The sequence below is a fragment of the Typopeltis vanoorti genome, chromosome 11 (genome assembly GCF_054136105.1).
Source record: "Typopeltis vanoorti isolate ZY-2024b chromosome 11, IOZ_Tvanoo_1.0, whole genome shotgun sequence".
NCBI classification, from domain to species: domain Eukaryota; kingdom Metazoa; phylum Arthropoda; class Arachnida; order Uropygi; family Thelyphonidae; genus Typopeltis; species Typopeltis vanoorti.
Window position 1 is genome coordinate 102,483,120 of NC_143559.1, and position 24,874 is coordinate 102,507,993.

General features: G+C 35.5%; 1 protein-coding gene across 2 annotated transcripts in view; it reads left to right on the top strand.

The window, feature by feature from the left end:
* The window catches only part of aub (piwi like RNA-mediated gene silencing protein aubergine), a 196,283-nt gene that overhangs the window by 25,096 nt on the left and 146,313 nt on the right, over positions 1-24,874 (top strand). Inside the window, exons 1-3 of one of the 2 annotated variants that reach the window (XM_090400336.1) lie at positions 6,791-7,050; positions 12,976-13,079; positions 20,975-21,248. In XM_090400336.1, coding sequence (XP_090256462.1) covers positions 12,978-13,079; positions 20,975-21,248 — 376 coding nt within the window. In that variant the 5' untranslated portion in view covers positions 6,791-7,050; positions 12,976-12,977. Of the gene's footprint in view, positions 1-6,790; positions 7,051-12,975; positions 13,080-20,974; positions 21,249-24,874 lie in introns of those variants that run through there. The other variant, XM_090400335.1, reaches the window with a different exon arrangement.

A 24,874-nucleotide genomic window follows, 5' to 3' on the forward strand; every position in this document is an offset into this window, starting at 1 on the left:
TCATTAGCTAACTGCTGTTCATACCTCTCTTTAGCTACCCTCATCCTGATCTTTCTTCCCCCCCCCTCTCCCCTGCTTATTGCAGCAATCAGTAATATATTTTGTGCTGTTGGCCTCTTTATTGCCATCCTTCCTCCAGTCTACATACTATAGATAAAGTCCTCCATAATAACTGTGCAGCCTACATTCATTGTGCTAATCTGTCAATGCATGGCATCCTGTTCATTGAATTGAAAAGACCTTCCTCAATAAAATTATTATTATTATTATTATTATTATTATTATTATGGGCAACTCCAAGCAGTACTTAGACTCATCAAGGGAGGCCCTAAATATCATGTCAAGAACTATTCAGCATTCGCACAGTATCTATCATATTTTGCTTCGAAGTCATTCACAGTTATGGCACAAACATCAGACTTTGGCAGCTTATTCCATTCATTCATCACTCTTCAAGTAAAAAACCTAGTTCTAACACCCTTGCTAACTACACTCTTGCTCAGTTTCAATGGAAGGCCCCTAGTTCTCCCACCACCAGACCTGTTCTGAAAAATTTCCTCTGAATTAATCTTGTAAAAACCCCTCAGTAATTTGAATGTCTCAATCATATCACCCCCTCTTCCGTCTATCAACCAATTTCTGTAACCCACAAATCTTCAACCTGTTCTCGTAAGGCTCACTCCATAGACAAGCTACCATCTTTTGTCACTTGTCTCTGGATCCTCTCCACCAGTGGCGCACTCAGGATTTAATCTTGGGGGGGGGGGGGGGCCGAATTGAGTAGACGATTTGAGAATACGCACTACGCATTGCATACGACCAACGACTGAGTATCTGCAGTGATCTCCTCTGGCCCAGCTCAGACAAACAAAGTAGTGCTTGGCCCACCCGAGCATTGCTTCGTTATCCTTACATTCACAGCGGCCATGATTCCCGAGAGCTAGGGTATTCCCACCTTATGTGACCGCTAATTCATAAGTAGTATAGAAATAGAAGACCCGACACGACACAGCATAAATAAAAAAATGAATTTTAGTTAGGAAAAGATTTTAAAAAATTTTCTAGTGTTTTCTTTCCTTTTTCTTTTGGGGGAGGCCCAGGGCCCCTTGCATTAGGAAAGGCCCAGGTTCTTTCCTAATATCCTCGTTTTAAATATAATATTGCCATTGATGCCATCTGTTCACGCCCCTAATCTTTCTAAGGACTCATATCTGTGGTCTCCAGTCTTTGGTCAAGTGTTTTACTTCTAACCCAGTTCTCAGATCCATAAGTTAAAATTGGCTTGAACACAGTTTGTATACAGATAATTTAGTATTTTGACTAATTTCTCTCTTACTCCATATAAATTTATTCAGTTGACTACCTTCTGTACCAACTTTGTTGATTCTGTTGTTTATTTGATTTACTTTTAATTTAATTTACCATCTTCACCAAGTATCTGAAATGTTTTACTTGTTCTATAGGTTCTTCTATTCACAATGCAGTTGATATTTTCAATGCTTCTGCCTATTTTCATTATCTTTGTCTTGTTATTGCTGACATTAATACCAAATGTATCACAACAGTTATTCAGTTAAGTCAAAGAATCTCGCAGACCTGTACTGCATTTATTTAGAAGTATAACACATCCGCATAAAGCAAAGAGCTGATATTAACGTCTCCAATTTTGATATTAGGTTTACTACTACCGTTTTCTTTCATAATTTGATCCATATTATTATTATTATTATTATGTGACACCTCTGGGAAATCCAAAGACTCATCGAGGGAGAATGTGCCAACACCATCGAACGATTGGTCTCCTTCTAACTACTAACCGCGCTGAAACCTGCTTAACTTTTTGTGAGCCATTAGTAGCAGAGGCTAGATAATGAATAACAGAGGGGATAATGTTCATCCTTGTCTGACACCAGATTTAGCATTAAACCATCTTCCTTCCAATTCTAACTGCTGACTTACAACTCAAATAAAGACTATTGCTCAAATATAAGTATTGCTTGATATAATGCCCACTGACACCATACAACTGTAGCATTTTGAATAGCATCTCTCTTGACATCTTATCATATGCTTTTTTCAGATCTACGAAACTTAAATACAGATCTCGTTAAATACTGTTATATTCCCATGATTTCTCAACTATTTGTTGTAAAGTGAAAATCTGATTCTGACAGCCTATATTTAGCCTGAATCCAGCTTGTTCTTCACCAAGATTTCCTTCCATCTCAACTGTTTCTCAAGTTTACTTGCATAAATTTTACCAGGAACCCTTAGTAGAGAAATACCTCTGTAATTCTCACATTCAGTTTTATTTCCCTTTTTTTTATTATCATTATTGTCATTATTTGTCATTATTAACTCCAAGGAGTCGACAGACTCATCGAGAAAGGCCCTAACATCATGTCAAGAACAATTATTCGACATTCACACAGTATCTATCATACCTCGCCTTGAATTCATTCACAGTCATTACACTGACAACAGACTCTGGCAGCTTATTCCACTCATTCACCACTCTCCAAGTAAAAAACCTAACTCTAACACCCTAGCTAACCACACTCTTGCCCAGCTTCCATGTATGGCCACCCACCACCAGTCCTATTCTCAAAAATATCTTCTGAATTAATCTTATAGAAATCCTTCAGTAATTTGAATGTCTCAATCATATCACCCCTTTTCCACCTATCAACCAATTTCTGCAACCCACAAATCCTCAACCTGTTCTCATAAGGTTCATTCCATAGACCTGCTATCATCTTGGTCACTCGTCTCTGGATCCTCTCCACCTCCTCCCCATCAAGAAGAAACCCTGGTGCCCATATCTGGGCACGGTAGTCTAGATGGGGTCTTATCAAGGCTCGATATAGAGGAACAATAACCTGATTGTCTCTGCTTGTTAAAGTATTTTTCAGCAACCAAGTGATTTGATGAGCTGATTTAGCCACTTTTGTGATGTACCCCCCTAAACTTAAACTCCCTATCCACCAACACTCCCAAATCCCCGGGTCTCGTCAATCTCCTGGAGTATGGCTCCACCAATGTGATATACTGCTGCTAATCTTTTCACCCCAAAATGCATAACCTTACACTTTACCACATTAAATTGACATCCATTCTCCTTAGCCCAGTCCTCCAAACTATTCAAATCATCTTGCAAAATTTTTACATCCTGTGCACTCACTATTTCTCTACCTAACTTTGCTTCATCAGCAAACAAATGAACACTTCCTCTCAGATCCTTTCCTATATCGTTAATGAACAAATTGAAAAATAGTGGTCCAAGAACAGAACCCTGCGACACACCACTAGTCACAGGCCGTCTTTTGGAAGAATCTACTCCTGAATAAACCACTCTCTGATATCTCTCCATCAACCACTGTCCTATCCATCCCCATATGCTGCAGTTTACTGATTAGAATTCCATGTGGTATCCTGTCAAAGGCCTTAGCAAGGTCTAGTAGAATCACTGTAAACCCATTACCCTTATCCAGTTCAGCCGTCACTGTGTTATGAAACGTGAGCAAGTTAATGAGGCATGATCTACCCTTCACAAAACTATGCTGTCCCCCATACAGTATCTGATGTATGGGTACTCTTCTGAATTAAGCAGTGCAGCCATTGTAAGACTTTTATACCTCCATATGTGAGTATTTCTGGTTGAATATCATCTATTCCAGCTGCCTTTCCACATTGCAGGCTTTTGATGACTTTTTCTACTTCAAGTATTGCATGCCTGGTCAGTTTTTTATCACTGTGCTGTCACTGATTCTTTCATTTAGTAATTTTTCGAAGTAATTACTCTATACTTCAAGGATATCTTTTTCTCCAGTTTTCATGTCACCTTTATCATCTCTAATTCCTTTTACAGCACTCTTTCCTCCATTTCTAAGCTTTTTACAACCTCCAGAATATCTTGCCACCTTCTTGATATTCATTTTCTATGTTCTTACCAAAGTCTTCCCATGACTTTTTTAGCTAGTTTTAGTCTTTAGCTTTCCTTCATTTGTCTCTGTATTCTCTAAGAGCACAAGCTAACTTATTTGCCAGGAACTTTCAATATGCTTTCTTCTTTTCCTTCACTGCCTTTTTAACTTTCTGTGTCCACCATGGAGCTCTGATTTTTCTATCCTTGCAGACAACCTCACCACATTCCTCTCTGGCTGAATCAACCAATGTTTTCTTCAGGGCTTCCCACTGAATCTCCAGGGTTTGATTCCTGTTCCCAAACTCTTTCATTTTTTCTTGAATAATGTTTGTATATTTTAGTCTACAATTCACATCTGAGAGCTGCTCAATTTTTATTTGCTTTAAAACTTTATGCATTCTGTGGTAAATTTGTAGTCTTTCTTCCAATTGTGAATCAGTATTGAATTGTGAGATTATATTTCCTAAGTATTTGAATTCCGTAACTTGTTCTATTATTTTATAAATTAAGCATAATTTTGAATTTTTGAATGGTGTTTCCACACACTGCCATAGCTTTTGTTTTAGAGATGTTCATTTTAAATCTCTTTGCTATTTCATTTAGATGGTTAGTTGCAATTTGGAGTTTATCTTCTGAATTTGAAATTAGTACTTGATCATCTGCATAAAGTATTGTATTTAGCTGTATATTTTGTTAGTTTAATTCCACCTTTGACAGTTGATGGAACTGGATTTGCATAATGTAGTGATCAGTCATGAGACAATGGAAGTGTAAGGTAATACTGTCTTGTAATGATCTAGAAAGGAATACCACTTCAAGGAATGGTGATGTTAGCCAAGATCGTTTGAACTCACCAAAAATTTTCATCGCAACCCTCAGTCGGGAGTTTCCCAGTATGATAATAATAACAGGGCGCAAAATGACTGAACATTATGTGGAAGGTTCAAAGCGTGTCATTTGAAACTAGCGCTTTCTTAGATGTTGCTTTCTTGTATAGCGGGACTCGTTTATACAGGGTGTCCCAAAATTCACGCAAAAAGTAATTTTGATAGAAAACACAGGTTTTTAATTAAAAATTGTAATTTCTTATTGATTCATAAAGTATAGGGTTATGTATGGAATAGCATATCGGGTAAATGGCCTCCACGGCTTTGGTGGCACATACGCACTCTTTTGTCGAAATTTTCCATGACCGTTTTGCATAAATGTGGCTGAATTTCGTTGATACAGCTCTCAATTATCTCCTTCAAGGCGTGGGTGGTCGTGGGCTTGTTGGCATAAACCTTAGACTTCAAAAAAACCCCAAAGAAAAAAGTCCAATGGCGTTAAGTCACATGATCTGGACGGCCAATTCTGATCACCAAAACGGGAAATTACATGACCAGGAAATGACTCATGCAGTAATAGAATTGTTTCTCGGGCTGTATGGCATGTGGCACAGTCTTGTTGAAACCACATGTCGTCCACATCCATATCTTGCACTTTAGGCACAAAAAACTGGATTATCATGTCGCGATAGCGAGCACCATTAACTGTTATTGCCTTACCAGCCGCATTTTCGAAGAAGAATGGACCGATGATGCCTCCAGCCCAAAACAGTGACACGTTGTGGATGCATTTGTTTCTCAACAATCACTCGTGGATTTTCTGAACTCCAAATGCGACAATTTTGTCGATTAACAAAGCCATCAAGATGAAAATGAGCCTCATCGCTGGAGATGATTTTGTTCGAAAAATAAGCATCCACTTGTTGTTCCATAATCCATTCATCGAACTCTCTTCGCTGTGTGTGGGCAGTAGGCTTCGGTTCTTGAGTCAATTGAACTTTGTAAGCATAAAGATGCAAATCTTTCGTGAGAATACGCTGTAGAGAGCTTGTCGAAATGCCCAATTCAAGGCCACGGTGCCGAATTGATGTTCCTGGACTCTCAGCAACACTCTCACGAACTGCTTCGATGTTTTCTGTTGAACGACTTGTTGAAGGACGGCCAGAGTGTATAAGATCACTAATTGATCCAGTTTCCTTGAATTTTTTAATTAATCTTTTCACAGTTGATGAAGTTAAATCACTATTCCGACCATATTTTGTACGAAAATTGCGAACTGTAGCTGCCAAACCTTCATTATTTTTAAAATATTGCTCAACAATGAAAATGCGTTGTTCTTTCGTGTAGCGCTCCATATTTAATAACCCTGAACTGTCAGCAGTCACGCTGTCTTTTTTTTTTCTCGTTGGCAACACTTTACCGCACAAATGGCGCTACATTTAAATCTTGCGTGCATTTTGAGTATGTGATTAATTACACTCTGTATAATTAATCACATACACACACGTGTGCCATAGTAGAAAGTTATATTTATTTACAAATGTAAATAAATATTACAAAAGTTATATTTATTTACAAATGTTGCGTCTTACAATACGCAACATTTGTAAATAAACACAATTTTCTACTGAGTTTAATTCTTAGAAGTTGCATAAAAGCAACTCCTGACGTTTTTGTATCAGACATCCTCTTGCTATTTGCTTTTTCCTTTATTTACGATGAATCAAATGATTTTCCCATTTTTCGTAATGTTAGGATAATAATTTTAAACGGAAAAGGGGGAAAAAAAGTCTTACTCGTTTTTTCCACTCTTAATATTAAACACACACACATATATATATATTTTTTTTCTTTCTATATATATATATAATTTATTTTATTTTATTTTATTTTTTCATATTCTTGTATATATATACAAGTAGAGCGCAAGTGCTAAACGCGGTCGTACGTTTGATCACATTTCTGTTTAACTTAACATCCATTTTGCCCTTTATCACATTTTCCATTTATCCTTCATGGAATGGTGGCTCTCTTGCTGTTTATTGGACTTGTTTAGCTTTTCTTTTTCTTTCTTTTTTCTTAGCTCAGTATCGTTTTGTATTAAGGAATAATGAAAAGTTGCAGTAACATTAGGTGTCATTTATTTTATAAATGCTTTTGTTAATGCAATTTTTTAGAGAAAGATGGCGTAAGTATCATTCTTTAGATGCACACACGTTTGTACAAGTGATATTTGTGCTTTGGTTGGTGTAGCACATTTTAGTCTTCAAGTTTGAGTTTGAGGTTTAGTTACTTTCGGTAAGTAAGTATTGTCAGAATATTGTTAGTATTTTGTTGTTTTAGTATTGGAGCGTTGTGTTGATTAATGTCATTCACGCATTGAAACAATTCTCACTTTTTCAACCTGTCGTTCTTAGCATGTTTAAAGCATTGACCTTATAACTTGAACCTGTAACCACGTTATGCATATCGTTTGATTCATTCATTTCAAGTTGCTGTAATTATTTCAAGAGAAATTGGTCTCTAAACTGTTACCAATAATAATTAAGCTCACGACGCATTTTATATATCTAATATGCAATGTATCTAATAAGCAGTGCATAGAAGTGATTTCACCTGGAAATAAGCTGGTATTCCCTTTCTTAAAAATTACCAAAAATAAAAACTTAAAAGAGCGCATGCAATCCAATTCAGTGAATTGCAATTAATTTAGTGATTACTAAAATTTGACTGTAATCAATTCTTATTATTTTATTTAATTTTTTGGAACAATTTCTGGGAATTATTCTTATTTTTTTAAAACTATTTATTTGAACAATTTTTTAGCTGATTACCAGGTGGTGTTACATTCTTTGCATTGTTTACAGATTTAAATTTAGTCTATGCTATTGAATATTTTTCATAACAGGAATTATCTGCATAAGGCTGTTTTTAGGTTTTATATTAGTCCATTAGTTAATATAAAAACAAGTAGCAAAGTATTTAACTTTCTGTGTTAAATATGCATATTCTGAATTTTTTGCACATTATTTCAGTGGTTCTGTTCTGTAATGAGTTGCTCTTGTTGCCACATGTTCATTAATAGAATAATACAACCATAAGTACCTTACTTGAGGTTTGTAGTACAACACTGGGGATGGTAATGTGCACCGCACTTGTTTGTCATATTACTCACTTTGGAAAGTAAATGATCAGTTTTTTCCAAACCATCTTGGAGTATAAAGAAAAATATGGTTTCTTTAACTATAGACAAAAATATAAAGACTGTGGATTTTTATGCTAAGAAAAATGTCATTGTGAAATAGGACCCATCATTCAGTCTCATTTGCATTTCCAGTAAGCAATTATGACTATGTTAAACATTTTTCAGCTGGTTTCTGTTTTGTTCAAGAGGGTATTAAGCTTCAGGTTCTAGACTTGCTGAAATATAAAGATCTGTTAGGTTTGAATCCTGTTCTAGGCTGAGAAACATAAATATTCTTGCATGCTATAGTGATTGAGTAGCAGATTTTCTTGCTAATGAAGGCCTCATTTCCCCCAAACTCTTATGTTGGACAAGAACATTTATAAGGACTTTTCATCTGAAGGCAAGTTAGCTGGTCTCATACATAGGTGGCAGGTTTTCATATCACAAGGAAAATTGGCTGAAGAATAAGTTATTAACATATACAATACATTAGCCTCAAAGCCTTTGTTGCTTTGAGGCCTCTTCCAGACAAAATGCCAGCTTTATACTCAGTTTAAGGCATGGAGGAAAATGTAGATAATTTGTCTTTTGCTAAAGGCAGTTTGTTTCTTATCCTTTGTCAAGAACATTAGATAGAACTTCTACCAATGTTTCTATGACTGATATTCAGATTACCACTGTAATGCTATCCAAAGACAAAGCACACTTCCTAGCTTTTTTGCTAACTTCACCATTATTATTATTATTTGACACCTCCAGGGAGTCCAAAGACTCATCGAGGGAGAGTGTGGCAACAGCATCGAACGATTGGTCCCCTTCCAACTACTAACCGCGCTCAAACTTACTTAACTGAGCCATTAGTAGCAGAGGCTCTATGATGCATGATTGCATTTCAGCTGTTGGAATAGTACAGACCTCAATAGATACTAGTCTGATCATTAGTCAAAAAAACAAATTGAAAGTTTTTTTCAATTGATTATGAAGTAAATTATTAACACAGATCTACATGTACTGTCATGTAGATCTGTGTTAACAATGATCTACAGAAGTTCTGTAGATCATTGTTGCCCATTATGATCTTCTGTAGTGCAACTGAAATCACTATACCGTAAATATTAATTGGCCTAATTAGATACAACTGTTTTATTAACAGAACTGCTGTAATTCTCAGATGAATTTGTTGCCTGGTGTGAGACCACTTCCTGACTTATTTGGATGCCTGAAGTGGCTTAAAGTCCCACGTTTGGTTCTCTAGAGCAGGATTTGTGGACTATGTAAAAAAATTTATAAAATCAATAAAAAAAAAAATCTTAGCATAGACTAAATTGTCATAAGCATTATCAATGCTTATGACCTTTCATGAGTGGGACCAACATAAAAATAAATAAATAAAAAATTGGAATTGCAGTTGAGCAAGATGAATCTGAATCTGTGCATTTACAATTTACATTTATTTCATATAGATTTCAACATCTTGAATTTCAGTGTTACTTCTTTAATAGGGGATAAAAAATTTTGTATATGCCATGAGATGAAGACTTCAGCAGCTTCATCCTTTGCCTATACTGCATTTTGCAGCAGCTGTGAAACATACAAATAAATAAAGTAAAAATAATTATTAAACTTGAAGACCAAATGCAGAAAACTTCCTAGTTCAGTGATTTGAGTCTTTTCCTCCATAAAGCTATTGGTTGCTTTACTCCTCCATGTTGCTAATTTCTTGCATCTAGATGCCAGATGTGCAGTTATTTGATGCAGTGACTTATACCTTAGTACTGTGGTCCTAAACTTTTATTGTCCATGATAATCCAGAATTGCTGCAAGTAGTCAAATTCCCATTAATATAATGCTTTGCCTGTAGTGTCCTTAATCCAAAATGCACAAACATGTGGCAACATTGAACTGACATTGTCAATATGTTCAAGGAATAACTTTGGTAAAAGTTATTCTGTTAGTAATGGTTTTCAAATTACATTTAACCTATTGCTTCCAAACAAATTAGGAAGCAATAACAAATAACTTGCATCATTAACAAATAACTGAATATTAATCAAGATCCTGATATCAGTAACATACAAGTTAAACAACAGTGTCTCAAGTACAGAGCTCTGCAAGTGTTGAGTTTAAAAGGAGGGTGACCAGTGGTGTACATTGGCCATTTTCCTTTTAGACTCACACCTTGATACACCATTTTCTTATACCCGTCAGCCACTGATTTCCATGTCACAAGTTTATTTTATTTGTATAACAACCTCGGATATAGAATCCTGTTTATTAAAATCCAGTAATATTATATTCTTCCCTCCTTATACAAAATCCAGATTTCCAGAATAAATCTTGCCAACTCTGTCTGAGATGAGCAAATTTTCTTCATTTTAAAAGCAATCCTTAAAAGGTTCTCTGCCTTTAGATAAAATTTTATAAGTTCTTTCTAGCTGAAGGGCAAATATGACATCTTTGCAGCTGTGCTATATACCTGTCCAGGGCTGTACTTATGCACAGGTGCATGAGGCTTTAGCTGGGGCCCCCAAAAAATTACAGCCAATTTAAGAGTTCTAAACAATAAGAGGGGGGACCCACCTCGGGAAAAGTAAGTACAACCCTAGTCCTGTCCATAAAGACCTATCACAGAAAACGTATCCAAGGTATTCCAGAAATTTAACGTCAAACTACCTCCTCCTCTCACTTGCTCTCAAAGGACCATTTGGACCATCTTCAGTACAAATCTGTTCATTGGTGTATGTGAACTAGCAGTTTCCACAATTGCCTGTATATCATTTATTTAACCCATTGTTATCACATTAAATCTCTCTCTCACCTACCTGTTTTGTATAGAAGTCCAGTTGGCAGAATGGACAGCATCTCTGCTCCTCCTAGCTTTGGGTTTGAATTGTGCTGTGGTAAGGATTTTTTTTATCTCTTTAGGTGGTTAGTGAGTTTCATCACTTGGATTAAGACCACTAATATATGTATTGAAGTGGTTTCAGAAGTACCACTTTATATTAATCTTTAGAATGTTGGAACTGAATTTTCCAACTCTTAGTTATACGCTTACAGTATTTTATGAGTGATATTAACTTAAAAGAGAAACCTGTAATGTGTAATAAATGTGGTGTTTCTGTGGAATCCACCATTCCAGTCAGAACTGGTGCTTTTTTTTGTTTAGCAAAAACCATTGGAATCCAGTTTATTTCCTTATTACCTGATAAACTGAAGTTCATCAGGTGTGTTTTGCTTTCTGTGAATATCATACTAAATATTTTTACTCCCTATCTTCATTTTTAAAGTATCCACAAACCAGTTTCATGTTTTACTATAAAATTGACCTGGGGTTGAAATGAAATGAATTTCTTAGCCATGCAAAAGATGGATAAATGTTACTTGTTTAATCTTTGCAGTTGATTTATTAAGGCCTCTAGTAGTCAGTAATGATGCCCTTTGATTGAATTCACACAGGGATGGAATTTCACTGGGTGAGAATTCCATCTCTAGGACATGAAATTTTATAAAAGCTTTTAACTGAAAATGGAGTTTTCTAGTGTTAACATGGAGGTGGCAGGATTTTTCCATCTCGCATGACAAACTTGCCAAAGAATACATACACAATCTACCAATAATTGTCTAGACATTCCTGTTATTTGAAGTTTTGGAACATTCCAGGTTTGTTAATAACATTAAAACCGTGTACAGATACTAGGAAGCAGTATTTCATCGTAGCAGTTGAATACAGGTGGTATGGCAACATCACTTTGAGAGATCTGTCATTGTGGGCTGTCACATTAGTGGCATGTCCATACACATGCCATTGCCACTCAGATGGAGCATCCAAAATCAAAGGTTGGCAATGTTATCAACAAATGGAGATGTTCTGGCATTATTAGTGCAGGAAAACACCCAGGGTGACTGCTGAAAATGACTGACAGGGACAGGAGGGTGTTAAAAGGGATGGCACGCAAAAACCAGCTACAATTTGCACAGCCCTTGATGAGTTCCAGAGCATCAGTAACACCTTGGTGAGCACTAATACCATATGAAAACTCCATTTAATGGGTTTGCACGGAAGAGCAGCGGCACACAAGCCGAACATCACAACAACGAACAAGGCTGCTCATTTGGCCAGGTGCAAAGAGTGTGTGAACTAGACAATTGCCCAGAGGAAAATGGTACTCTGGAGAGATGAATCAAAGTTCACCTGTTTTCCAGAATGATGACAGGGTGTGGAGGCAGCCTGGTGAACGCTTGTAACCACAGTGTGTTGTACCCACACTAAAGTTTGGTGGAGGAGGAGTAATGGTGTGGAGGTGCATTCAGCTGGTTGGGATTGGGATCACTGGTCGTTGTCCGTGGTTCTATGAAGGCAGCTCAGTTCCTTGATATTCTGGATAATTGGGTGCTGCCTATACTCTGGAATTTTTATGGAACAGACTAGTGTTACTGTCAAGACGACAGTGCCCATAACACAAAAGTGCAGCTGTTATGGAATGGTATGAAGAGGTGAATGTTAAACAACTGCTCTGGCCTGGAACATCTGTGGGATAAATTGAAGCAGCAGTTGAAGTTTAGAGCAGCACATCCTTGATCTGTCACTGAACTCAGTACTGCTTTCATGGAGGAATGGTGAGAAATTCCACCGGATGTCTGCTGCATTTTGGCAGAAAGCCTCCCTTAAAGGGTGCAGGAGGTGATCAAAGCTGAAGGTGGACATGACTGATATTATGGTTCGCTTGCTGGTATCAATTGTAAATCGTTTGTGTCCAAACAATTGGTAGATAGTGTACATCGACATAAATAGCTGACAGAATTTTAATTATGTTTCTATAAAACTAAGGTAATTACTTGTTTTTGACAAGCAATTAAGCATAACATGTTGAGGGAGAAATGAGGAATTATTGAACAAGGAATTTTTGGTATGGGAGATGGCTTATTTGGAAATAGGATATTGAAAATTAATGATTTGAAGTTTTGGTAAAAGTTATTCTGTTAGTAATGGTTTTCAAATTTCAGTTAGTTATTTTAAAAAAAAAATTCTTTTACAGGTATGTCTACTGGAGCAGGAACTGGACGTGCCAGGGGTCGTTCACGTGGGCGAGCCCGCCAGCCGGCTGAAATAACACGCAGACCAGGAGAACAGGCACAAGAAGTAAGCTATATATATATATATAGATATAATTATTTAACAATTAGAAAAAGGTGTTTTCCAATAATGGTGTACCCAAGCTTTCCTTGTTGATTCATGTGATGCCTTTAGGATTTTGAGAATATGCACTTCATGGATTTTTTTCCCCCCTCCAAGCTTTCGTGGATAAACTGTTCTTTATGTGTGAAGTTGTGATCTCATAAATAATTTTCACTTGTATGAAATTTCAGTTACTAAAAATCTATCAAAACATGCATCAAGAGTGTAGTGCTTTTATCCAATAACTGTTTAATTAAAACTGTAGATGCTTTGTCCATGCTACCATCCTAATTCTTTATCATGTTTGCTGTTGAGATTCATTTACAGTATTAGAGAAATGCTTTGTCATAAATAGATAATTTTATGTACTAGGTGATGTGGTTGAAGCATTTATCTATTTGAAAATCTATCATGTGGATTTTCCTTGTAGAAAGGCTTATATGCTGGTTAAACATGATAATTAAATATTAAGGAATTGACAGCGTACACTAGAAATATAAATGAAATCAACTTTAATATATACTTTCCGATATTTCGGCGACGTCACATTGCCATCTTCATGGGAACTTAAGATAAAGACGCGTGCACACAAGTACTATAACAGCAAATGAGAAATGAAGTTAGGAAGCTACTGTTTTCCTAAAGTCCTGATGTTGCCCCTGGCAGGCTATATTAGGTGTTCTTGGCCTTTGGGCTGAAGTTCTGATATGTTTCCCAAATTTCGGGCAGTCTCATGCATCCAAATTTATTGAGGTTTGGCATGTTCCTAAGGGCTGAGGCTGATTCCACGACTAGTCTTTCATATTTGAACTTGCTGCAGTGTATTACTGTGGCTTTCTTCCATCTTATTCTGTGGCGTGTATCCAGGGCATGATCTGCAAGACCAGAGTGGCTGTACTGGTGAATCGGATGTAGTCCTTGTGTTCTGAGATTCTGATATTTGCTGTCCTGCCAGTTTGGCCAAAGTAGGACAATTTACAGCTGCAAGGGACCTGGTATACACCAGGTAGGTCTAGGGGAAGTGGTTGGTCTTTAGTGGAGTGGATAAGGGATGCCAATTTTCTATATGGTCTGTAACAAGAGGTAAAGTCATGTTTTTTTAGGATTTTGTTGATTTTTTCCGAGGTGCCTCGGATATAGGGAATGGTGATGGATTTAGGGAGGAGATAGAGGGGACAGCCATGGGCTCACCACTTTCCTCACCCTTGGCCAACTTCTTTATGGAGACGTTTGAAGAGAAAGCCTTCAAACTTCAAACTCTGCCCCACAAAAACCTACCATATGGCTTTGCTACGTTGATGATGTGTTCACTATTTGGCCACATGGCCCGGATACACCCCTCTCCTTCTTAACACACTTAAACAACCAACACCCTAGAATCAAGTTCACCCTGGAAAAAGAGAAAAACAATAGCCTCCCTTTCTTAAACACACTAGTCACCCGCTAACCTGATGGAACCTTGGTTTTCTCAGTTTATAGAAAACCCACCCATACAGGCAGATACATTCACCAATAATCCCCCCCTCCCACAACAATATGGAATTATTAATACACTATTCAACAGGGCAAAACTAATCTGTTCAAATGACCAAGCCCTAACTACTGAACTAAATCACATCCTTAACACTTTCTCAGCCAATCCCCCCCCCCAAAAAAAAAAATTATAACCAGTTATCCACAAACCCCTTCACAAAAAAGATTACTCTAAATCCACCACCGTTCCCTACATCCGAGGCACCTCGGAAAAAATCCTAAAAAAACATTATTTGACTCTTGTTACAGACCATATAGAAAATTGGCATCCCTTATCCACTCCACTAAAGACCAACCACTTCCCCTAGACTTACCTGATGTATACCAGGTCTCTTGCAGCTGTAAATTGTCTTACTTTGGCCAAACAGGCAGGACAACAAATATCAGAATCTCAGAACACAAGGACTACATCCGATTTCACTAGTACAATCACTCTGGGCTTGCAGACCATGCTCTGGATACTTACCACAGAATAAGGTGGAAGAAAGCCACAAAATATGAAATAGGAAAAATCTGTCAAATATGAAAGACTAGTCATGGAATCAGCCTCAGCCCTTAGGAACATGCCAAACCTCAACAAACTTGGATGCATGAGACTGCCCAAAATTTGGGAAACATATATCAGAAGAACTTCAGCCCAAAGGCCAAGAACACCTAATATAGCCTGCCAGGGGGGGCACCATCAGGACTTTAGGAAAATGGTAGCTTCTTCGCTTCATTTCTCATTTGCTGTTATGTAGTACTTGCGTGCACGTGTCTTTATCTTAAGTTCCCATGAAGATGGCAACGTAACATTGCCGAAATATCGGAAAGTATATATTAAAGTTGATTTATTTATATTTCTAGTGTACACTGTCAATTCCTTAAGTATTTAGTTATGTAGTTTGAGAAGATATATATATATATATATATATATATATGCATTTGATTTACCCTGTAGGATGTTCTTTGTTAGGCCTGACTGATAAGGAATGCAAGAAGTTTTATAATTTGGTTAGAAATGAAATTAAACTTTCAAGAAATTATATTCTTGTTTCATCCTTTATCCAAGCGTAAGCAAAGTTTGTGCATGGCGTTATCTTCACAGCTAGGCCACTTGGATTGTACATATAGGCTACTTGTGCATAGAGGCTGATGACTTCATATCAGTTGCGTTAGTATCTCATAATGCAAAGCAGATTTCTTTTCAGAAGTGTGTATACTTCTATGCATTATGGTAGGTCACCTACATCAGTTTTGACCTTTGAGGTTTCATCAACAAACTTTGCTTACAATTGGATAAAGGTTTAAACAAGAATATAATTTTTTGGAAAGCTAATTTTCATTTAACCAAATTGAAAAAAAAAAAAAAAACTTTCTCTAATCCAGAGTGTTTTAATAATCAATGATACTTTTTTTACTACTTGTATATGAGAAATGAGTTCTGCATTAATTCAACCTTGGTATCTCTTTTGAATCTTGCTCTCACTGATGAGACTTCAGTAAAGGGAAACTGGTCTTGGGGTAGTGATCCTTTCTATGATGTATAGCAATATACACTTCTGAAAAGAATTATACTTTGCATTATGCTTGGATAAAGGATTAAACAAGAATATAATTTCTTGGTAAGTTTACTTTGATAAGGGATGCCTATATCTTATCAAGGTGCAGAGTCTCTTGTATCAACATTTCTACTTACCAAAATAGACTTTCATCATCAGGTTTCTTATTTATTCTGAATGGGTGTACAGGATACAATGATTATATGTGTGAATAAGTGTGCATTATTACTAACTTCTAATCAACAGTTTTTCTCAATTAGTCTGCTAGTTGTCAAGTACACAAAATCGTCAACTCTTATGTTTTGATCTTCTAGGCCAATATATGGCCTAGAAGATCAAATATTCTTCAATAACAATATTAGAAAGGAATCCGACATTGTTAGCATTCAAGAATGTGAGAGAAAAGGTTAAGTTACCATAACACCGTACATTAGCTCTACTCACATTCTTGAATGCTAACAATGTCGGATTCCTTTCTAATATTGTTATTTATTTTTCATATGCTTCTGTCATTGAAGCTTCTGTATACTCTTATTTTTCTCAGAACTGTCATCTCTAGTCTTTGATTAACTGTTTTGTTTCTAATTAAAGTTCATAAGTTAAAACTAGTTCGAACTATTGTGCACTATTATTTTAGTATTTTGGCCAATTTGCATCTTACATTTATATGTAATGTATTCATCTAGCTATTCACCATGCCAGCTTTGAAGCTGAAATATTTTACTTGTTCTGTAAGGTCTCCATCAAGAAAGCAGGTAATGTTTTCCATATTAATACCTGTTTTCAAAGGTTTTTACTTATTTTTTATTGTTGATTTTCATACCAAATTTATATCAGCAGTTATTCAGTTTAGTTGATGACTTATACTTGATTTATTAGAAGTATAACATCTGCATGAAGAAAAGAGCTGAGATTAACACCTTCAATTCTGATATCAGGTGTAATGCTTCTTTCCTTCATATTGTGATCCATAAAGATGAACAACATTGAAAATATTAATGTTTAGTATTTTCTGGGAGTATGATTCATGTATTTTGGTTTTGCTGCTTAGTATATCTAGAGAGTATTCTATATCTCTTTTCTGCCTTTTTTTTTCTCTTGTTAATATATTTCCTTGTTTGCCCTTTATCAGTCACTTTCTCATATTTTTTACGTTTATTTTCCTTGTTATTTTGAAAAGTTTCTTGAAATCAAAGTTTGTAGTCTGTTCAGCCTCCTTACAGTTATTCAGTGAATTTTCTTTTATTGTCTCTTACACTTTTCCTTACTTGTCTCTTTTTCTTCAGGTGCATTTTATTCATCTCCTTTTCTTTATTTTTTGGAGTAATTTTCTTCTAATTGATCTTCTTTCCTTGCTTAAAAGCACTTTTATGTTTATCCATTGTTTATAAACTTGCTTGTTTTCCTAGTATTTCTTGATCTTTTCATTGTATAATTGTTTTATATTTTGCCATTTTTCTTCTGTATATGCACTTATCCTTCATTTTGTATTTTGACCATATAAGCAGAATTTTCTGTAATATCTTTATTTTTCAGTTTTGTTTATATTGTATCAGTTACTTTTGCCCCTTGATTTAAATTTTTGTCAATTTCATTTTTATCTTAGCCACTATCTCTGTGTGGTCTGTGTATGTGTGCTTTCTTCACATTTTCACATAGTGCAGGAAGGATCTCCAGATTTATTTATTATATTATGTGATCTATTTAGTTTTTGCTCTTTCCATCTGGTGAGATCCACATTTGTTTGTGTATATATTTGTTTAAGTCTTATGTTTAAAGACTATACCACTTATGATTAAGTTGTTAAATAGACAGAAGTCCTTGAATAATTTTTCATTTCCAAGTCCTTTTCCCATCACTATTTCATAACCACTGTTGTCTGCTTACTTTTCATTTGCATCTCCCAGAGGCAAGATCATATTTGTTATGCTAATCTTTTTTTATAACAACATTTTTATACTTCGTTTTGAACCGAGCTTTTTTTATTATTCTTTCTGATTTTCGGTTCATTCCAGTAATGCCTTTCTTGTCTCTATGTCATCAGAGTGACACTCCTGCTGTGTTCTTTGTCCTTTGAGTTTCTAGAATATATGACATGTTTGATGTTAATTTAATCTTGCCAGTTCAATTCCATCTAGTTTCATTTAATCCTAGTATTTGTATTTTGTATTATCCATCTCATTTTGCTTTCCAATATTCATGTCCTGATGTTCCAGCATCCAGTTTTGGTTGCAGATTTGGAAGTGAAGATATCGTTTCCAAGAGCCTTTTGCATGTTAGTTTCTCTATGAGTTTTTACTAACTTATATCATTTCCTCTAGTGCTTCTTCAGCAGAACTAGTCTGATTTCCTTTGGTCCCTGATATTTCTGTAGTAGGAAAATACTAGTACAGCAATCCTTTGCATAATGAAGTTTCAAAGATTGTGGGTTACATTATAATGCTTTTTGTAATTAGTATAAGTTGCACTACAGTACACTTATCGTAATTTTGTCAGAAAGGCAATTCAATTGATTACATTAATAATACAAAATTAAGGCAGAATATTACAACCTCCCAATAAATAAATCATTCTCAATCGTTCTGCATTTCTGATCATTACAGAAAGTTTTCTGATGTACTTGTGTTAGACCTTGATAAGTTAAGAATGTTAAGATTCCGCTTATCATGGTTTAACAAGCAAAGAAGTAGAAACCCTGCGAAATAATTAAGTGAACATGCTTGTTTCTAAGTAAGTATCGTTGTGAACTTTAGACAATATTGAATACATTGATTTAAGAAGAAAGAAATAATTAATTAGCTCAAAGAGAGTTTTATAATATAAAAAAAAAGGGGGGGGGGGAATTTAGATAAATATGTATAAAGGAAAGTTGCCTGAGACAAAGTGTAAATTAAGAGAGTTATGGTGTTTGTGTTGATATTAAATTCGTTGTAAGAATAAATTGTAAAAGAAACAATAGAACGTATTCTGTGTGAAAGATAGTCCAAGATTCAAGGACATGCTGACGATTGCCCCCGGTGGTCACGTGCTTGGTGCATGGAGAAAAACAAGCAGGCAGAGAACGGACATTGTGAGGTCATGTGACATAGAAAATCGAGGTGCCTGGTGAACAGCAGTTTGCGGTGTTTACCAATAGGGTGAACATATAAAAGGGTTAGGAAACCCCCCCCCCCCCATTTTTTTTGGTCCTTCATCATAGGGAGTTCTCACGTTTCCTCGAGAAGTGAAGGTCTTTAGTTTGGAGACGGCCGAACGATACCTCAAGAATGACTTACAGCGGGAGACTGTCCTAGATTCCCAGAATGTAATCTAGGATACCATCCCGTTAAAAGGTCAGCAGAAGCATGCATCCCGAAGTTTAAGCTGATGATTACTGTAAAGTCTTGACCCGAGGTAGATTGAAGGAAACAAGGAAATGTCCTAATGAAACAGAAGATAGACTAAAGCAGATGCAGACGGATAGAGGAGCCATTGAGTGGAGATAAGTAGATTTTGTTATTTATATGAATGTCATCTGAATATGTAATGATATGTGAAGCTATATTAGTGAAGCACTCAGATACAATTATAGGTCAGGACTGCCGCGTGTGTTTTATAGGAAGTCATAAGTGAATAGTTACTAAATGAATCTGAATCTTTGTATGTTGAGGAATGGTTAATGTTACCAGTTAATAGTATAGAAACTAAATAATGGAATTTAGTAGTAATCTAGATGATACAGAATGATTTACTTTTGTGTGAATTAAGGAGAAATGTATTCCAAGATCATATCTGATGAAGTTAAGCTTATTATTTGATACAGATTAGAATGTGTCTTATTTAGAATGATGAATATTGCTGTAAATTTAGAAACAAATAAACTTTGCTTGAATTTAACTAAATATATGTGTCTGTGTATAGAATTCGATGCACCACTTGTGAAACTTATGGATCTAAGTGGGAATTTAAGTGAGTAAGGTTAAGGCCACAATTGCAACCCTAGGTCACATGAATATATCTTCTGACTTACTTCTTGATTGAGTTATTATCTTTAATCTAATAATTCTAAGTGGCGCAGTCTAAAAATATAAATTTCTTAGGATTTTAAGAGAGGTAAGGTTTGAGGACTCTGTCACATTGAATTTTGGCTCTACCCTGAGGCTATTTCTTTGTGTTATAGAGATATCACTTTTAATGGCTTGATATAGAGATTCAAGATTTAATATGGAAAGTGGACACAACACTTGTTCATGTGTATTGCATTCAGATATCTAGATACAAAGTACAGGATTACAGCAGCAAAAATGTGACTGCTTTGTTTTACAAAGTTTTATGAGCAACTTATTACTCCTTTATATGCAATTAGTAGTCATAAAAGGAAATGAAACATAAATGGCTAATGATAAACAAAAACTTAAAATTATTGAATGTCATTAAAATATATAGTGTCATAATTGTATTACATCAAGTAAAGCCTCTTAAGTCTTTTTTGTTATTACATTACCAAAGTTGTTTAAAAAAAGTCAGGTTATTTATCCATAAGTCAAGATCAAATAAATAATTCTTTCGAGACCAAATCTTTAAAGAATTATTTATTTATTTATTATAATTTGCTCTCCTGGTTACTTTAGTGTATAAAATTTAGAATTTAACCGGTACATTTTTTTTTTTATTTGGTGTAATTAATTGTTTTTATATTTTGCATAGCACATTTCATTTATGAATAGCAGAATTTTATTGAGTATTTAATTTCACATGTTTAACTTGTAAAACATTTGGTTTGACAAAATGTGCATGCATTTTTAGGTTGCTCCCCAACCAACAGTTCCACAGCCTCAGCAACCTCTTATACCAACATCAGGAGGTAGAGCATTATACCGTGGAGCAGGAGTTGCATCTCGACCTGGTGGAGCAGCACCTCGACCTGGTGATCCTGGGCAGGCATTAGACACACGGATGCAAGCTATGAGTATTGCTGGTAATGGCGCAGCAGCAGCAGCAGCTCATGGTCGGGGTGCAACTAGAGGGAGAAGGGAAGAAATGACTGAAGAAAAAAGAACAATTCCTCAAGGAGCTATAGGTTAATGCTTTTCCACAATATGTAAATAGAATAACATTCAATTAGTATTGAGACGTATGTATGCGTGAGTGAGTAAGCAAAAAGTTAACATCTGTGAAAATTGTTTCAAGGTCTCCATAGTATTATTATAATTTGTTGAATATAAGTCTTTGACATAAGATTATTAATACACCATGCTTCTCTGAGAAGTATTTTGCTTTTTATTAGTGTTCTTGACATTTTGAATCCCATTCTGTCACTCCTGTATCTAAAGTAATTCATCCTCAACAACGTATGAACAAGTTCTGTCAGAACACTGCAAGGATGACTTCAATTATTGAAGTCATCCTTGTATTTCAGATACAAGGTTTGAAATTTGTTTGAAATTTTTATTTGTTATGGAGAGGAGTTTGTATCAATTAAAATTGGAGCAGACATTAAAAAAATAATCAAACAGTTAACTTGAAAGAATTATTTATTTTTTTATAATAAAATTTGCACTTATGTTTCCTAGTTTCTTTAGTGTATGAAATGATTGGAATAAAAGTGCAAGTATACATAACTTAAAAAAATTCAACTATGCTATATGAAATCATGAGATACATCAGAACAACAATGATCATATAAACACTAATGTTCTGGCAAGCATGATAGAAAACAAGAAACATTGACTTTCATCCAGCCAATCTCTTAAGATTGGGATAATGTCACAATGCCTTGTAGCTCTCTTTATACATTCTTTCCATAAAGAATTTGCTGTTAGAGGACTTCATTCTTTTCCAAGGAACTTTATGCTTGGAAGGAGATTGTAAATCCAGACTGTTTGAGTTCATGCTTCTTGAATTAATTTTTGTTTTTCATGACAAACAGCATCAAATCTTCTGGATTAGTCAAAGGAGAATAACTACATGAGAATGAATCTGCTAAATACTCAAAGTTAATGGAGAGAAGGGCACGTTTCTTGAAGTCTTTTATGGATGGGACAAAAACTTTACTTGAATACTAGAGGCCTGAGTATCTTTGCAATGCACTGAGATGTATCATTTAACATGAAAAATGGATATACAGTTAACTTCCTCATGGGCAGATGAAGGAGCCTTTAATTGTTTATGGCTTTGTTAATGAAAACCCACTGAAATTATTAGTAAAGTATATGAAATGATTTTATTTCCTGGAACAGCAAAACCTCAGTGGAGCACAGGGAACAAGCTTGATTAATGGTGCCTCATTTTTAACAAGGATCATGGATATAATATGTTCTTCTATATGATTTAAAAATGAAACCAGAGAGGAGTAGAGTACCTCGAAAGAATCTTTAGTGTGCAGGAATATATTTAAGTAGAACACAAAGCCATCATAAAAGACTGAAACTATACTTTAAAACTAGAACCTGAATACATTTTTAGCGTTTTGAAGCATGTTTTTAAACTACTTAACTGTCAGAAGATATGAAAATTGGAATTAATCTCAAGTATATGGAGTTTTAAGAGTCTTTAGTGTAAACTTTTACGTAAGTCAAGTCATTTATCAGCTGGAAGCTGATAAATGACATTTTTTGGCAAAGCTTTTTGGCAGAACTCATCTGGCTTTAGTTGATGCAGCACCTAAGCTGAAATACATAAGCTTAAATGTTATCTAGTATCCAGTGAACCTTTTTTATGAGGCATTCGAACTACAGATAGCCCATCTTTTGGAACTTATCTTCAGTTAACTTATGCAGTATTTGCCATGCTATTTAAGGCATTTGTTTTAAATGCTTCATTGACTTGGTTCTGAATTATATTCCCTGTTTTATGGTCCATATAATAATTTTGATTTCACATTAGTGAGAGTACTGAATAATCTTTTGGTTCTCACTTTAGTATAACTAGATTTAGCTTATCAGGTGAGTTTAAGCCCCTCCAAATGATTATATCTTTTTAAGTTTGTTCTTGATTTGATTTTTTTCTATACAGATCTTTTACTATTAGAATTCTCATGAAGTTCCCATCCATTTGGCCTAGGGTTTATTTTATTTTATTTCTCCCTTTCTCCCCTTTATTTTTAGTCCTACTTTTGATGCTGCTGCTTTTAATTTATTTTTGTTGTAGATGTTAGATTGGCTATTCAGAGATACTTGAATCTTTTTAATATTTCAGAAGCTTCAGCTCAAAAAGAATTTCTGAAAATAAAAAATAAACATTAATAATTACTACAGAATTTTGGATTCTAAACCTGTTCCTCAAGTGCAACCGCTTCATACTGTAGTTAACTTGTCATCATAAAGGCTGAACGAAGTTGCCATTGGCACCTAAGTCTCGGCTACAATTTTGCCATTGCTCCTCAACAAGTACCACAGTATGAAGATTTTGATTTGATTTTAACATTAAGATGTTAAAATCAAATGTGGCATCCTTAACTTAGCTCCTGAGATAGCCAATAACATTAGGTTTGGCATCGTCAGTTCACTTTCTAGATCTTTGCTTCTGAAAAGAAATCTATTCTCAATGCCCTCAATAAACTACATAAACATAACAGCATTGTCATCACTAGGTCTGACAAGGGAAGTGCTACCATTATCCTCAATGCTAGTGAATACAATAAGAAAATGGATATCATTCTTAGAGACCTCTCTGCCTTACAGACCTTTTAGATTATGAATCCACAAAATTGCAAATCAAGAAACCTTGGCCTCCTGATATCACAAAAAAAACACCCCCCCCCTTCAAACCCTTCAGTTCTACCCCCTCCCCTCCAATACACAGCTTGCCTAAGATTCATAAACCTAATTACCTCTCTCCCCCCTTCCCCATGACTCATAGTAGATACAACTGATTCTCCCTGCTATAAATTATCCAAACGGTTAGTGAACTCTCTTTCCCCCCCCCCCCCCTACTGATCATACCACATCATACGTAAAATATTCTTCCCATTTTAAAAGCTACATTGAAAATATAATTATTAATGATACCGATATCCTAGTGAGTTTGACATCACCTCATTTCACTAACATTCCCTTAAATGACACCTTATTGCTTTTAAAAAAGTTTTTCCCTTGATATCATTGACCTATTTTCCTTTGCTATCCATTCTGGTTATTTCTCTTGGAACAAAATTTATGCCTCTGTGGGGACCTCCCCTTTCAACTCTCCCCTCTTTGCCAATTTTTTATGGAAGATTTTGAAAAACAAGCTCTTGACTCAGCCGTTCTCAAATCTTCTATCTGGTTAAGATATGTTGATGATGTCTTTTCTGTTTGATCTCACGACTCAGGCACATTAGATATTTTTCTGTTACCTCAATAGTCTTCACCCTAGAATCCAATTTACAATGGAAAAGAAACTAACAGTCTGGCCTTTTTAGACGCCTTGGACACCCACCTACTTAATGGTAACGTGTCCATTTCAGTTTATAGCAAACCCACTCACACAGGGAGATACATTTACAAACTTTCTCATCATCCCCCTCTCAACAATATGGTGTCATAAAAACACTAATCCATAGGGCTTATAACCTTTGTTTCAATGAGACCTCTCTCTTGCAACACACATAAATCACACTTTTCTGTTCACAATATCAAAAAAAAAAAATCACTCCTTTCCCCAATCCATGACCTGTTTTCAGAAAGATTTCAGTGATGCTATTGCCATCCCCTATGTCCCAGGTAC